The sequence below is a fragment of the Muscardinus avellanarius genome (assembly GCF_963383645.1).
Source record: "Muscardinus avellanarius genome assembly, chromosome: X".
Taxonomy (NCBI): Eukaryota; Metazoa; Chordata; class Mammalia; order Rodentia; family Gliridae; genus Muscardinus; species Muscardinus avellanarius.
In genome coordinates this window covers 123,505,611-123,523,195 of record NC_137792.1, presented here as the reverse complement: position 1 = coordinate 123,523,195, position 17,585 = coordinate 123,505,611, and the positions used below count along the sequence as shown (strand labels likewise).

Below are 17,585 nucleotides of genomic sequence, written 5' to 3'. Positions count from 1 at the left end.
GGAGCCTCCCGTGAGGCAAGGCTGGGGTTGGGGCCTCCAATATCATGATCAGAGCCTGCCGAGGAGTGAGGCTGGTGTTGGGGCTAGTGAGGCCAGGATTGAAGCCTGCTGAGGGGTGAGGCCAGTGTAGGGGCCAGCAAGGCCAGGTTCGGAGCCTGCCGTGAGGCAAGGCCAGTGCTTGGGCCTCCGAGAGGCCAGGACCAGGGTGAGGCCGGTGTCAGGGCCAGCGAGGCTGGGATCAAAGCCTGCCATGAGGCAAGGTAGGTGCTGGGGCCTCTGAGACTGGTAGAGGAACCTACCGAGGGGTGAGTCCAGTGACGGGGCCAACGATGCTGGGATCAGAGGTTGCCATGAGGCAAGGCCAGTGCTGGGGCCTTGGAGGCTGGGATCGGAGCCTGCTGAGGGGGGAGTCCGGTGCCAGGGCCAAGGAGGCAGGGATTGGAGTCTGCCATGCGATGAGGACGGTGCTGGGGTCAGTAAGGCCTGGATCGGTGCCTGCCATTTGGTGAGGCTGTAGCTTGAGCCAGCAAGGCCAGAACAGGAGCTTGCCTAAAGGCAAGGCTGGTGCTGGGGCCTCAGAGGCCGGGATCAGAGCCTGCCATGAAGTAAGGCCAGTGCTGGAGCCAGCGAGTCTGGGATCAGAGTCTGCAGGGGGCCAGGCCGGTGCTGGGGCCTTCAAGAGTGGGATCAAAACTTGCAATGCGGCATACACAGAGAAATATCTCAGAAAATAAAAAATCAGATGTTCTCCCTAATATGTAAAAACTAGAAAGAAATGGGTAATAGGAGGGAATCTAGTGTAAGAAAGGGCCCTATGGAGGAGAAATTAAGGTGACCTATCAGAGGGGATGGGATGGAAAAGATGGGATCTCTTTAAAACACATGATGTACATAAACAAATATATCATTGTTAATCACTAAATCAAGCATTGGATTGAGGGAGGGGGAGGGAGTGGGGTGGAGACTGGATAAAGGCTAATTGGATAATGTGTACTTGGATATACTCACAAGTCTTGTATTCCATTGTGATGTTTGACTACAATGCACCAATAAAAATATATTTTAAAAAAGCCAGCCTCAGCTACTTAGTAAGGCTCTCAGCAACTTAGTGAGACCCTGTTTCCAAATAAAAATATAAAAGGATAAGTCTGGGAGTGTAGACCAGAGGTAGAAGGGCTTCCAGGAACCCCAGTACCACCAAAAAAAAAAAAAATTAAAGCCCTGGTTTGTGCGACAGAGCAACAATCTGCTTCCCACTCCCACTGGCCTTTCCAAAGAACAGATTGCTATGTGGATATGGCCATGAGAGTTCAAAACCCCACATCTACCTCTGGTGCCCCTTATAGTCCATGGGAGCAATGCTTGGAGCTAGACATTCAGGTATCCCTCTGGGAGTCAGGGAAATGGCTCCAGTCTTCTTTGTTACTTTCACAAAAGTGGCAGAGGGCACTACTCTATTGAGGAAAATTTTATCTACTCACTGTGGCCTATTATCGATAAAGAATAAAGTTTGGCAAGACAAAGTAAGGGTTGGGGCCAGCAGGGCTACCTGACTTGTAGGTCAAGACTGACCAGGAATCCCAAGGAGGGATTGAAAAATGGGACAATGAGGGCCCAGATATAAGGACCTGTCTATCTGGGTCCATCTCTAAGATCTAAGGAAAAATCAGAAGAGTTGCCAAGATATATAAACAAGCCTTCTCTACATAAGCAGAGCAGTAACAACAAGCAGAAGGAAGGAAATAGAGCTGTAGCTATGACCAGGAAAAGAGTCGGCAGTGGTAATGGTAGCAGTAATCAAGAGCAGTAAGTAACACCTGCAAAGCTATGGGGCTGGCAAAGTAGATTAGCAGCAGCAGAGATTTCATGGCATTTCCTCAGCAGCATCAGCAGCCAAGGCCCAATGTGAGTTCCTAGGTGTGGCGACCCTTTTAAGAACTCGCCACTATATGGAAGCCCTGTTGTCTTTCTCTGTCTTCTATTAAAGGCTATAACTGATTCTTGTGACTCCTAAGCTAAATTCTTTTTGGCTTGTGGAGACAACAGTTGAGGTAAGCTATAGGTACAGGGATGAGATATTCTCAGCTTGCTTCCCCCCCATCTCATTATGAGTTACTCCTTGCTTTTGAACAAAGAGCCTGTAGAATTTCAGGCACAAGCAAAGGGAGTCTTCAGAGATTAGTCTCACACCCTGGCCAAAGATGCCACTAAGTTGGCCTGTTGTATCTGTGTAGAACCGAATATAACTGCAGCAGGAATCTTATCCTGAAAGATCAGTCCAACTAATCCCTGCCTACTGGACCCGGATGTACCCCGGGAACAACAAGGACCCAACAGGTGTTTGTGACATTATTGAAACTCATGTTTTTCCATGGATTGGAAGCAGGTGAACTGAGCCTTTCCCTGGTTAGAATTTATAATTGGGGATAGACTTGGCTGGTTAACTATGAAGACAATGGATCTAGCTCAATCAGCCCCCATCCCATAGATTGAGTCCTTTTGGAGAGCATGGCGATAGAGTGGATGTTGTCGGACTTTTGCATCAATCTGATTGCTGCTGTGACGAGAAGGCTCCACTTTTATATGCATGCCCATCCATTCAGAGGCCTTAACATTGCCTGTGGAGCGCTCATTAGATTTGCAGGCAACATAGTTGACCCTATTTACCTGCCAAATGAACAAGACACAGTAAATGAAGCTGGCCATACCTCCCTGGGAGGGTAAATTTATCCTGTTGGCACAAACTTCGAATCGGGCTGCCTTTAAATCCCATTACAGAGTAAAGTGCACTACCTGTTGGTTCTAACCCTTGTATCCCTTGGCACTTTTCTCCCCACCAGTAGCCAGCTGTTTTTTTTTTTTTTTGTACTGGGCATGGAATCCAGGAGCCTTCTACCTCTGGGCTGCACTCCCAGACCTATTTTGTATTTTATTTGGAAACAGGGTCTCTTAAGCCATCTGAGGCTGGCTTCAGACCTGTGCAATCCTCCTGTCTCAGCTTCCCAAGCGCAGGGATTACCAGGAGCTATCATTTTGAATCAAAGAAAGATTACTGCTTTGACATTGCATCTAGCTATAGCTTTAAACAACACTCACAGGGTTCTCTCTCTGATGGATGAGGAAGTGTCACAAGTAAGGAAGGTGGTCTTACAGAACTGATGGTCTTGGACATTCTCTGAGCTTCACAAGGTGTTGTATGTGCTTTAGTGGGTTCAGTGTGTTGTGGTCATGACCTCTAGTGCAGCATGGTGTTAGTCAGGCCTGAGCTACACTGACCTCTGCAACGCAGCATAATGAGCAGCTCACAGGTGACTCTCTGTAAGAGTGATGGACTTCCCTAACCTAGGGCTGGTGAACAACACTTATTACCCGTTTTGCTGTTGCCTGCGGCCTTATAGTCGGCTGTGGTAGTTTGTAGTGCTATTGGGACATTTGTACAATGCTCTTCACATCTTGTTCAGGGCACTCCTGGAAGAAAGGAATCTCATAGATTGTGAGGAAAACAAATCTAACAGGGTAGAGTGTGAGGGTTCTCAAAACATGGTTAGACTTCCTGGCCTCCTGCTGCTAAAAGCCACTGTTATATAAAATATAACTAGGCTTAAAATATAACTTAGAATATAACTTATAATATAAGTTTCTCCTTGAAACTTGAAAACTTCATATTGTCCTGTTAGCTGCAACCTTTGTTCCACTTTGATATATAAACTGGACAGAGACGGACCATTGCACGGTCAACTTATGAAGAAATTCTCTGAAGGAGTAGTAAAGGCAGAGGCCTTCTATGTTCAGCTCACTGAAGCTTAAAGAAAACCTAGCTCTTTGCTTCTTTTGCCAGCCGGCCAGATTGTACCTGAAGCACTCCAATCTTGATCCATCGCAGAACAATAATGACTCTAACTGCACTGTTAGTGAGACTGTGGAAGGATTTTTTTTTTTTTAATGTGTGTGTGGGTGGTACTGAAGATTGAACCCAGGGCCTCCTTAAATTGCTGAGGCTGGCCAAGAACCTAGGATTCTCCTGTCTCAGCCTCCCAAATACTGGCACAATAGTTGTGCACCACCGCACCTGGTTTAGTTTGAGAGGTTTCGACACACTGAAATTCGTTTCATTAAACCAAAGAGAAAATGAAACCTAAGGTTGTATAGAGAAATGCTTAGGTGGCTTTTACATAAAATGAAGAAACACACCTAATCTGGAATAAATAAATACCTCATAAGCTTGTCTTGGAAGATGCAAAATAAATATTTAGAAACACTGCAATAAGGCCGGTGTGGTGGCACACACTTGTAATCCCGGCATTCGGGAGGTGGAGACCGAAGGATCACAGTTTGCAGACAGCCTCAGCTAGTTAGGGAGGACCTTCGCAACTCAGTAACACCCTGTTTCAAAGAATAAAAAAGACTAAAAATATAGGACCTGGGGTGTACCTTGGAGGTAAATGTCTCTGGGTTCCATTTCCAATACTGAAAAAAAAAACACACTAAAATATTGTTCAAACTAAAAAGTAATTGAAATGATATATTGAATTGAAATAATTATATTGAATGTGCTAACAGAGTAAATAAAAAGGTAAGAAAACTATCAGAACTGTGGCAGGGAAAACTGTATTTTACTCATGCTTGTAATCCCCGTGCTCGGGAGGCTGAGACAAGAGGATCGCACAGGTTCAAAGCCAGCCTCAGCTACTTAATGAGGTCCGGGCGTATAGCCCAGAAGTAGAAAAACCCCTTGGTTCCACACCTAAAACTACCAAAAAAAAAAAAAAAAAGGATAAAAACCAATTTAACATAAAATAAAAACTTTGACTTTGTATTAATAAATATACACAATAAAATGCATTATTATTTCTCATAACGATTTTTATTAATATTTATATTAATGAATAAGAAAACATGCAGTACAGAACCTGAAATAGAACGACTAGTACACATTTGCTGCTGGACTACATACTGCCATCCTGGGCCACAGGATATTCAACCTTCTCACATCCAAAGCACTAGAATCGCTTTGGGATACTGTTCACTTTCAGATGCTGTATGATGTCACAGAGGAAGAATCTTCCCAAAACACAAACATAAATACATATTTCAAAAATTCCAAATATTTTAAGCAGAGACAGCATAAATTTCACAAAATTTACTCCTAAAAGCATCACATACAATCACTAAACAATTGCCTTCATTTTTTTTTCATTTGTGCACACACATTTTTATGAGCAGCCTATTCATTTCTATTCCTGCTGCTGTCGACTTGCACTGCTTTTAAAAATCATATTTATGGAAAGCACATGGATGGTGAGTGTAAGAAATCTAGTGTGAGTGAATATTTTAAGGCCTCTGCATAAAATTGCTCTGGTGTGGTAATTGGCACATGATATAAAAAGGTTTCTTCCAAATATAGTTCAGCTTCTCTTGCTCCCAAGTTTTCCAGGCCAATTGAGAAAGTTGGAAATAGCCAAAATGGTGTCTAATGATCGTGAGAAAGATGCTTACTTAAAATTACTGATAAATTTGGTTTGTGATCTAACATGAAAGAAGAAAGGCTAGAAACGATAACCGTAATGAAAAATATAAGTCAAAAGAGTACAAATAAAGAAAAGTCTAAACAAGTTGGTTTTCATAAATGTATAATAGGAGATATATGCACACTCAGCCTTAATATAGACAATAAAAGACTAATGTTGAGATATAGTTTTGAGTAGAGCCCACTAAATTTTATCAGGACTGAAAGAGATTTTTCTGTGTGTCTAATATGACTATATTTTAAGGACTGCCCAATTTGTGATTGTATTAGTCTGTTTTCTCTCATTTTAGTGAAAGTGTGTGACAAATGAGAGTTTGGGAAGGCAGAGGCTCTTCATAACTGTCACCTTTACACAATAGCACTAATCATTTAACGATCATTTTTCTAACCAAATTTACATAATTAAAATTAAAATGTTAAATTGCGAAATGAGACTACACAAAATGTACTCTCTAAATTTATTACATTGGTGGCATCATATGCAAAAGCTATTTTTAATATACTGACACAGTATTAGTTAAAACTTGAAGAGAAAATTTAAGAAATGAATGTGTATGTACTTAGCATATGTGTTAGCATATACAGAGTGTTTGAATACATACTTACAAATGTGATATATTAATGCCATAGCTCAAAAAATAATAATCACAATATAACTGATTATGGTCACAAAGATAGAATAACCTGTCTGGCTGAATATTTTATTATAATACCACATCATTCAATTTGAAGTTCTAATTTCAAACCAAATCAAATTTTTGTTGAGAGAACAATTTATTGATGGATAGTAAGATATTTTGCCATCCCAGAACGACATAATTTGCACAGCAGCAGAAAAGCCACCTTTGAGCTTTGTCAACTTATAGCTCTTTCCATCCAGTCCAAGAAAAAATTTATAATATGACGAGAAAATCTCATCAAATCTGAAACCCTGGAAATCACAGATTTCCAAGGACAGATACAGTGGAAGCTTAGAAAGAGAATTCATAGGGGAGAATAACTGGGCTTACACCCCTTGACTCTTTGGCTACTGTCAGCCTGCTTCCATTCAGTTCCTCTCTGGTACAAACCCAGAAGAGGGTGCCCAGTCATTTAATATTCTAAACACAATCTAAGTCTGATTATCAAATCAGAATTAGAAAGGGTAACAAAAGCATATTCGTTCATTCCTATATGTCTAGGAAAGGTATCAAAACTTTACCAATTGTAGACATTAGGATTTAAGAGCCTCTCTAGTAGTAACTCAGTAATTTACACTATCTGAAAAATTTCCCAAGTATTTAGCGTCGGTTACTATTTTGATTTCCATTAACAAAGATAGTAACCATTCAGATTAATGACAAATAATTTAATAATTATTCAGCTCCTCAGCTTCTCTTTTTATCTCCTTTTATATAGTTTGCAACACAACTAAAGGTGTGGAGAGAAAAAATGTGGAAACTTAAAAGAGAAAAATATTCTCACTCGCATTTTTTTTTTTTTGCATTTTTGAGAGAAAAGATATTCTAAAATCTACTGGAAGCGCTGATTTTGTCATTCTGGGTTTATCTTCCCCAGGTTTAGAATCATCATCAACAATAACAATAGCAACACCAATATCAACACCTATATGTGATCATATTTCAATAAACTTTCATTCATGTGCACCTGGAAAAGCAGTACACTCCAAATCTCTTAGAACACTAACACACACAAAGGAGAAAAGAACCAAACAATAGTACACATTAATTTGAAAGCTCACTAATTAAACTTTAGTAGTTAAAAGTTAGAAAGTTATTCTACACACCAAATCAAATACAATTTCAACTGCTTCACGATGGGAACAATATATTCTCAAAACGCTACTTAAACTGCCAGGCACATGAGAAGCTTTCTTGACATTCAGTGGAAACCTTCACCAATGAAAGTATACATTTACCACATTTTATTTTACAACATTTATACACAGTTTATTCATAAATTACATATCTTCAAGTTACACCTTACAAAGTCTACATCTAGTTTAATCAACAAGAAATGTTCACATCCCCCCCCCAAAAAAAAAAAACACAGCAATTATCTCTTGGTTTAGTGTGATATGGAAACAAGATATTTTCTTCATTTTGCTATGGAGGAAAATTAAGTTGGTGGTATTTCTGTAAATTTATGAACTGTGCACAAAGAAGATAACAGCCAGTTAAGCAGATAAAAACAGAAAACAAAGAAGAAACAACAGAAGGAAACTAATGTTTCCTGTGAATACTTCTGTATTCTTTGCTTAGGACATATTTTGTTTCATATCTGAGATTTTGTTGTTCTTTATGTGTGTTATTGGGGTATTTCTTATTCACCCCAAGAAGCAGTCATAAACATTATTTCTCCCTCTGCACATCTCCTTGATATTCTCTACCGTAATACATTCGGTGTATATTTATAATTAAGTCTCTTGAAAAGTTCCTTACAGACTATCATCTTGTTATCAGTGGTTTTCTTCAGTAAAGTGAGCTAAAATCCCTTAGTCTAAAATTAAGTAGAGGGTTTATCTACAGGTATTTATTTGTTTGTTCCTTTGACTGAACATCTTTATGAACAGCCTACTGAGCTGTCAAATCAACATTGAAATCTTTCTGATATTCTCTGCAAAGTAGCAGTTTACAGTAATAACTGTAAATTAATCGTGTATTGATTGTATCCACCTTCCTTATAATTTTATATACAAGTACCAGAAGGAAAAGACCCAATTAATATGGACTACAGGCTTAAAATGACAGACAGAATATTATTTCTGATGTACATTACACTAAACTACCAAGGTATTTTTTTTTATAAAAAGAAGCCCCTTTGGGCAAATAGTTGCCTAATATGGGCACAATTATTGCACTTCAGTGTCTCGAACTCTACTAAAGAGTAGAGAAATAGGTTTAGACCTAGATCTGTACAGTTTATATGTTCTCCAAAAATGTATATACAAATCATATCAATATATTCTTGAGATAAAGATAGAAAACATAAAAAACAGGGATAGACAAAAATTGTAAGAGATATTTACACTTCCTACTGTACATTTGTGGAGCTAGAAATAAAAATAACAAAAAACTGAAGACAATGAACAAAAATCAAACAAAAAGACAAACAAAATGCTATAGTACTTGAACCTTTTTAATGTTATCTGAACAAAAGTTTAGATAAACTAAAGGTTTATTTGGAAAAAAAACAAATATTTGCTAGTTTTCCATTAACTACGTACTGGGTCAACAATAATAAGAATGGAAGAAATCAGTAATATTGCACATGGTGGTAAAAATGAAAAAACTCTGTACATCAGAAATAATATGTATTACACATTAATTTCTGTCACGATAAGCCTTTCTGTACAAAGAGATGTAGGTGTTAAAGTTCTTTTCTTTTTAAATATACATTCTTAAATTAGTTTTAATTTTTGACTAAGGGTTTAGCTCTAGACTTGTTCTGGTTCATGTTTCTATTCACAGAGCTATTTACAACCCTAACAATTTGGACTATTAATTGCAATTGGATCTTCAATTTTGAATATATACATCTGTCTGAAAATGTTAATTAGCCATCTTTGCTTTACAAGGGATGCTCTTCCATAATGGGGGAATCGCCCCTAGCCGGTCTGGCCTGTTTGCCAGGAGTGAAGGTCGTCAGGGGAATGACTTTAATTGAATCATCACCTGGATGAAGTCTTTCAGACATGGCATAAAACTGAGCTCTAGTACTGCCTTGCACTCCCTGATCAGGAGAATGCAGTTCATCATCCCCAGGACCTTGCACCCAGCCTTGCTGCAAGCCCATCGGTGGCTGGGCCTGGCTGCGATGGAGGGCAGCGGCATGTGCCAGGGGAGGGCTGTAGCAGAGGGCCGAGGCCTGTGCTGGTGGAGGGCTGTGGCGAAGCGCAGTAGCATGTGCTAGAGGAGGACTGTGGTGGAGTGCAGAGGCATGTACTGGTGGAGGGCTGTGGCACAGCGCAATAGTGTGGGTCATAGGAGGGCTGTGGCAGAGAGCAATGGTCTGGGTCACTGGAGGGCTGCGGCAGAGAGTAACCGTGTGGGTCACTGGAGGGCTGCGGCGGCGGAGAGTTGTCTGTGTCAGAGGTGGGCTGCGACAGAGAACAGAGGCTTGTGCCTGTGAAGGGCTGGAGTGGGTCAGAGAAGCTGGCATCCAGCAGGAATCAGAGTGGCCCAAGATGAGACATTCCTGAGTGCAGTTGTCAGAGGCCTCTTCCACAGTCGGCTGCACGGTTATTTCTGCAGCTGTTGGGAAGACAGAAACAAAAAGTAAAGTTTATGTTACAAAAGTGTATTTCAATGTTCCACTTGAAGCAAATGACTTACTTGAAAAGTTATAAGTCGCTATATGAATACATTAGAGGCTTCCAGTATTTTCACAGTTTTACCATTTGTAAGGAAATAATTCTTAGGAAACATAAATAGCAGGGAGTGGGTGGATGCAATTTCATTTTTATAATTATATTTGCTCTACAAAAGGTGATGCAAAAGAATGAAAAGACAAGACCCCAACTATGTGAAAATACTTTCGAATTAACTTTTTAACAATGAAGTTTTATACACAAAGGACTCAAAAACTTTAATAAGAAACCAAAGAACTCAACAAATGGGCGAATGAAATGAAGATGCTATACTAAGGAAGATATAAATATATTAGATAAGCATGTAAAAAGTCCATTATCAGACATTAGAGAAATGCAAATTAAAACTACAGACTCTTATAAATCTATTAGAGTAATTAAAAAGAAAACAATATCAAATGTTGACAAATATTTGGAGCAAGTAGGACACGCGAAGTTTCCTTGTGATGATGCCGAATGGTAAAGGAAGTTTGGATCATTGATAGTCAGTTTCTTTTAAAGCTAAATATAGATGTACAAAAAAACCCCAGACATCCAAATTATGCATAATTTCCCATATTATGCTTAAACATGGATACATGTTATTCTGAGTTCATTCCCTTTGGAAAGGTACCCAGAAGTGGTATAGCTGGATCACATGGTAGATCCATTCTTCGTTTTCTGAGGAATCACCACACTGATCTCCATAGTGGCTGCACTCATTTTCAATTCCAGCAACAGTGTGGAAGAGTTCCTATTTCTCCACATACTCACCAGTATTTATTCATTTTTTAGTTTTATTGGTACATTATTTTCGCATATCATAACGTAGCTGGAGTGATGGTGACATACATGCACCCAGCACTTGCTGAGATCCCCCCATCTTCTTCCCCACTTCCTCCTCTTTCCCATACAAGATATGGAGATAGGTTGGTATTCTCACATGTGCTCATCATGTAAGTGGAAGTGTTTCCTTCATTAATTCTCCCTCTCCCCCTCTCTAAAACCTCTCTGGTTCCACTAGAGTCTCTCCACCGTCACCTCAAGTCACGCTTGTATAAACCATTACTCTCGAGCTTCCTTATGAGATAAAACCCTTTCTCTGACTGGCTAAACTCACTTAACATATTTTTCTCCAGGTTCATGCACTTTTCTGAAAATGATATTACTTTGTTCTTTTTTGCTGAATAGAATTTCATTGTGTGTATACCCCATAATTCTGTGATCCATTTTTCTGTTGATGGACACCTGAGTTGGTTTGATAAGTTGGCTATTACGAATTGTGCTGCTATAAACATCAATATACATGTATTACTATAATATTCTGATGTCAAACCCTTTGGAATGATACCCAGGAGTGGTATAGCTGGATAATATAGTGGACTCATTCCTAGTTTTCTGAGAAATTTCTACACTTACCACTATAGTGGCTGTACCAATTTGCAATTTACCATAAATGTATGAGTTTCTATTTTTCCACATCCTAGAAAGGATTCATTGTTTGACTTCTTAATGATTGACGTTCTGATTGGATTAGATGGAATCAGTTTAGTTTTAATTTGCATCTCCCTGATTGTTCATAATGATAATGTTGGACATATTTTTATTTATTGGTCATTTGCATTTCTTCTTGTGTAAATTATCTATCTAGTTCAATTGCTCATTTCTTGATTGGATTATTATTTTTCTAATGTTAAGTCATTTAGGTAATATATAGATTCTATAGATTCTAAACTTTAGTCCTCTATCAGAGGAGCAGCTGGCAAAGAAAAATGGATAGGTCTGGAGAACATTATTCTTACACACACACACACACACACACACACACACATATATATATAATATATATGTATGTATGTATATGTATGTATTCACACACATATATATATAATATATATGTATGTATGTATATGTATGTATTCATATATATATATATATATGCCATATATATATGCCTATCTCCATATCTTGTATGAGAAAAGGGGGTAGAGGAGAGGGAGCTGGGGGAAAAATGCACCAACTGCTGTGTGCATGTATGTTACCATCACCACGAACTACATTATAATATTAAGACTATAATACACCAATAAAATATAAAAAAGAAAAGAAAAATGTGCCATAAAAAAACTAAATCTCTTCTAACATAGAGACCTATATGTGTAGTTTAAATAGCTTTACTAATAATCACCAAAACCTCATGACAACCCAGATTGTGTTTCTGCTGATAAAAGGATAAACTGTGTTATACCCATTTACTGAAATATTACTTGTCAATTAAAACACATTTAGTGATTCCTAGAGCAACATTCATTTTACTCAAATGAATTTAAGGGAGAGAAACCATAGCCAGCAGTGTACATCATGCATGGTACTATTAATTTAATGGTATGTAATTGGTAAAATTGTTTAGATTATATAATCACTGGTTGCCAGGTATTGGGAATGGAAGCAGTCTTGACTGACATGGGCAGCAGAGGAAAATTTGGGGGACTATGAAAATGTCCACTATTATAATATGGTTGTGAATACGTGATTCTATTCACTTCTCAAAAATGATAGAGCCATACAACATACATTAATTTTATTGTACATAAATATAAAAGGTGTTTTGCACGTAGTGAAAAAATATATTTTAAAGTCATTTAACTCCTATATTTAGTCTAGAATTTTTTTAAAAAAAATATTTGATCATGCTAAAAAGTATTGGAGGCAAATAGTATACACTCCCATTTTGGACTCACTGTTTGGAATATTTCTAGTGCAAAAGTATCAGATTTAAAACATACTTTAAAAATAAAGTGAGATTAGACAGTCACGGAAAGTGAAAAGTTATATGTCTTCTCTCATATGTGGAAGCTCGGGAGCAATAGGGATACTAGAAGGACTGTAGATAATGGAGGAGAAACTTCAGTGGAGTCAAGTGGTCTAGGAGAAGGGTAGGGGAGAGAGAGGATCAGTGAAGCAATCGCTTCCATTGACATTATGTACATATGTGAGAACACCAATGCCAGTCTCAATACACCTTATGGGGAAGGAGGGAAGAACGGGGAGAGAGCCAGGGGAAAGGTCACTTAGTGCTGTATGTGTGTATGCCATTATGATTATGAACTGCATTATGATGTGAGAATACAATGCACCAGTAAAAGTATTAAAAATAATAGGTAGAAGTACTAAAACCATGATAAAAGTATATGGGATTAGTTTATTTGCATACTATAAGAAAAAGCCTATAATTCAAAAGATCTTTGTGACATTTCTTCTAACACCTTGTTTCTTATCAAAAGCTTTATTTATTTATTTATTTATTTATTTATTTATTTATTTATTTTGCGGGTCTGGGGATGGAACCCAGGGGCATTCAACCTCCGAGCTACAGCCCTTGCCCTATTTTTTATTCTTTATTTTATTTTATTTATTTATTTATTTTTTTGGTGTTACTGGGGTTCCTGGAAGCCCTTCTACCTCCGGGCTACACTCCCAGACCTATTTTTTACATTTTTATTTGGAAACAGGGTCTCCTAAACCAGCGCCTGTCTCTGCCTCTCAAGCGCGGGGATTACAAGCGTGCACCAGCCACCATGCCCGTCTGAGTTGCAGAGGGCCTCACTAAGTAGCTGAGGCTGTCCGCGAACCGTGATCCTCCGGCCTCAGCCTCCCAAATGCTGGTATTACAAGCGTGCACCACCACGCTCAGCTCTTATAAAAAGCTTTAAATGACAGTTTTGTTTTTGTAGATGATATTGGAGAAGTATATAGCAGAAAAGATCATTTTTTGTCAGAGAAGCTATCCACTTCATTTTCCCTTTTTTCTTAATTTCTTGTTGCAGCTAATAGTTAATAAAAATTGGCCAAATGCTAATTATTGTGTTAAATAATAAAAATTAGCTAATATTCCATTATTCAACTACTTTTAATTAGAAATAACTTCAGAAATGATTGTTAGAATTTTCTTTCAGATAAAATTTCTTCTTTCTTTTTCCTTCCTTTCTCCCTTCCTTTCTTCTTTCTTTCTCTCTTCATTTCTGTGTTTGTGTCCTTCCTGAGTGGTACTAGTTCAGGTTCTTGCACATAGTCTTAAAATTAAAGCTTCAAATTTGCACAAATCCTCTAATTCCCATAAGTCTAGCTACTGTCATTGTTCCATTGGGCTTAGAACCAAAGACTAAGGTAAAAATAACTGACACTCATTAAGACTAATTTTCTCCATCAAATAGCCATGAATGTTTCATTTAGGTCATACTTTAAAAAAAGGGTCCCTATGAAATTGACATTTAAAATGTTCTATATTCTTATACAGTTATATTTGAGGAACAGTTGGGACCATGACGCTTTATTCAGTTTAGGTGCTATTAACTCATAAAAGCAAACATGAAAACGTATGAACATACATATAAGTATACTTTAAACAAAATGTAATTTCTTGATCACCAGAAAGGTAATTCATCTGTCAGCCATAACTTTTGTAGCATAATATATCATAGTTTCTACATTGAGCACCTTGCCTACTTCTGATAAGGAAATTGATAAAAAATCATTTTCATGAAAGATGATATTTTATAATTATTTTATACAGATTTACTGAGTTATAAGTCATACCTTAAAATGCATCATTGTAAAGTGAGCAATCAAGTGTTTTCAGTATATTCACAAAGTTGTACAATTATCACAATAATCTGTTTGGGGACAATCTCATCACCTCAAAAATCCTCTGATACCTATTAGTAGTCACTGCCCATTTTCTCCCAAACGCCACAGCCCTAAGCAACCAACAATGTACTTCTGTATCCATCGGTTCTGTCTTTCTGTAAATGCAATGTAAATGAATTTTTCTCAGTGTCTTTGATGACTGATGTTATATGTTTTCAAGGTTCGTCCACATTTGTAGTACACAACAGTACTTTCTTTTATTGCCCAGTATTTTTCTATATATAAATATAACACATTTTATTTATCCATTCACCAGTTTATAAACATACTTGTTTCCATTTTTTGGCTAACGTGAATAATGCTGCTATAAACATTATGTACACATTTTTGTGTTGGATATGTCAACCCTGATTAACTTTTGGGGGACTGTGAAATATTTTTTAATTGGCTATATCATTTTACATAAAAGCTAGAAATACACGAATGTTCCAATTTCTTTAAACACTTGCTAACTCTTGTTATTGTCTTTCTTTTCTATTTGTATTTATAGCCATCCTAATGAGTAAGAAATGTTATCTCATTATGGTTTTGATTCATATTTCATTGAATGCTAATGAAGTTGGACACCTTTTCATGCATTTTTTCTTTATTGTTTTAAAATAATGTCCACTCATGTCTTTTACTGATTTTTAAAATCATTATTTGGCTTTTTATTGATGAGTGCTGAAAGATCTTTATATAGTCTAGATATAAGTCCTGTATTATGATTCATATTTAGAATTTCCCCCAGACCTCATGTACTAGACAAAGTAGCCATGTTGGATGTGGTACTTCTTTTTTGAGGAAGGCTTTTTGGAGGTGGGGCCTTGGAGATTATGTACGCTTCTTTCCTCCCTTCCTCTGTGCCTCTAGCCTCCATGATGTAAGAACAGAATCAATTTGCTCATGCTGTCTCTCTCTCTGCTTTTCATCATCATACTCTGAGCTCTGCAGATGTTACATGGTCTGAAATTTGAAATCTCTAGAACAGTGAGCAAATAAATCTTTCTTACACTAGTTGTTGTATCAGGTTGTTTTGGGTCATAGCAGTGAGAATGAGAAATGAAACAGCCCTTATATGATATGTAATTTATAATAAATCCCCATTCTGGGATTTTTTTTCACTTTCTTGATGATGTTCTTTGAAGTACAAATTTCTCCAAGTTAGCAAAACTTAATCTTTTAGTCATTGTGCTTGCTTATATTTTTGGTGTCAAGTCTAAAAAAATATTTGTTTAATGCAAGAAAAAAATATTTTTGCACTTCATAGTTTCAGCTCCTAAAGATGATGGTTCATTTGGAATGATGTGTGTGTGTGTGTGTGTGTGTGTGTGTGTGTGTGTGTGTGTGTGTTGTAAGGAAGGTAATTTTAAATATTTTCTTTCTCTCTCTCTCTCTCTCTCTCTCTCTCTCTCTCTCTCTCTCTTGCAAAACTGGGGATTGAACCTAGGGGCATTGTACCTCAGAGCTATGCTCCCAGTCCTATTTTGAAGCAAGGTCTCACTAAGTTGTGGAAGGCTTCATTAAATAGCTGAGGCTGGCTGCAAATCTATAATCCTCTTGTCTCAGCCTCCCAAGTACTGGGTTTACAAACATGTGCCACCATACCCAACTAAATATTTTATTTATTTTTTGATATTTTATATCTGATGACATGTTTTCATTTTACCTTCCTTAACTTCCTTAAGCATAATTGCTTTTAAATATTGTACCTAGCCAGGCATGGTGGTGCACACATGTAATCCCAGCATTCAGGAAGTTGAGACAGGATTACAGTTCACGGACAACTTCAGCTACTTAGTGAGACCCTGTTTCAAAATAAAGAATAAAAAATAGGGCTCAGGGTGTAGCTCAGAGCTAGAATGCCCCTGGGTTCCAGTTCCAGCACTGCAAAATAAATTAAAATAAAATAAAATAAAATAAAATAAAATAAATAAATATTGCACCTATTTTTCATGGCTTCCCTGAAGTTATTTGGTTTTATTATGTCTGAAACAAGGGTCCTCACAGATTTGTTTGCTTACATTTCCCATTTATTGGTTACAGTTTCCTTTTATGTATATTACATATTTTTTCAAAACTATACATTTTTTATAATATAGTGCTTTAACTATGGCTACAGATACCCCCCCCCAGTCATTGGGACATGGCTTTTTTCCCCCTAGTTTATTGGTTTTGTTACTTGGCAGGATTATTTTGGTGAAATCTTTTCCCCTTTAATGTGAAGCTTCTTTTCTCACTCCTCAAAAGGTACACTCCTGGACATGTGCAAACTCACCATGAGATGTCGATGATTTTAGCTTGGCTCTCTTTCACAGTCTCTTTCTCTGCTCTTTCAGTTAAACTGCCTTGTTTTATTTCATATTATACCTGGCCTATCATGCTACATTAATTACTGGCTGACTGCTCAATTGTTTTTGGCAATGTCCTGGGGCAGAAATTGTTCAGAAGTCTAATCTAGTTAAATTTGGAGTCTCTTTCCCTGGCTCTTACTGCTAATTTTATACTTGATCTATATACTTTTCCCCCTTTGGTTTCATGGAGTTATCAACCTCTTTTTAAATTACTTACCTCCAAAATTTCTATTGATTATGATAAATTTCTTAGTTTGAATTTCCTTGTGCTCTATTTCAGATATGTCTCCTTCTTCTGAATACACTTTTTGGAGTTGTTTTTATCACCTACTTCTTACCCCTGAACAATACCTGTGTGCCATTGTTCAAAGCTAGGATGGTAAGTTTCTCTTAGATTAACATCCCTGAGCAAGGTGTCTGATAGGTGCAGTAGCCTCTAGTCTTCTCAGGTTGCTTTGCTCAGTATGGCATCTTCTCTCTATGAGTGAGTTGGAATATGGGTAATTGGCCCCAGGATTCTCATCTGCTTTTACCTATAATAGAGTTTCTGCAACATACAGCTGGGAGAGATGAAGAAGACTGGGAGCCTGCCTCTTTCTGAAACCCAGAGTGGAAGGAAGTACTGTAATCTTGGATAAGCCTGTTCAATATGGAACTTCTATCTGTGTGG

General features: G+C 37.7%; 1 protein-coding gene across 7 annotated transcripts in view; it reads right to left on the bottom strand.

Annotated features, from left to right (window-relative positions):
- Positions 1-9,097: 9,097 nt before the first annotated feature.
- The window catches only part of PCDH11X (protocadherin 11 X-linked), a gene marked incomplete at both ends in the record, with an annotated part of 600,787 nt that continues 592,299 nt past the window's right edge, over positions 9,098-17,585 (bottom strand). For 6 of the 7 annotated variants that reach the window (XM_080719417.1, XM_080719418.1, XM_080719419.1 and 3 more), the window contains one exon: positions 9,098-9,780. In XM_080719417.1, coding sequence (XP_080575543.1) covers positions 9,098-9,780 — 683 coding nt within the window. The remainder of the gene's footprint in view (positions 9,781-17,585) is intronic. The other variant, XM_080719423.1, reaches the window with a different exon arrangement.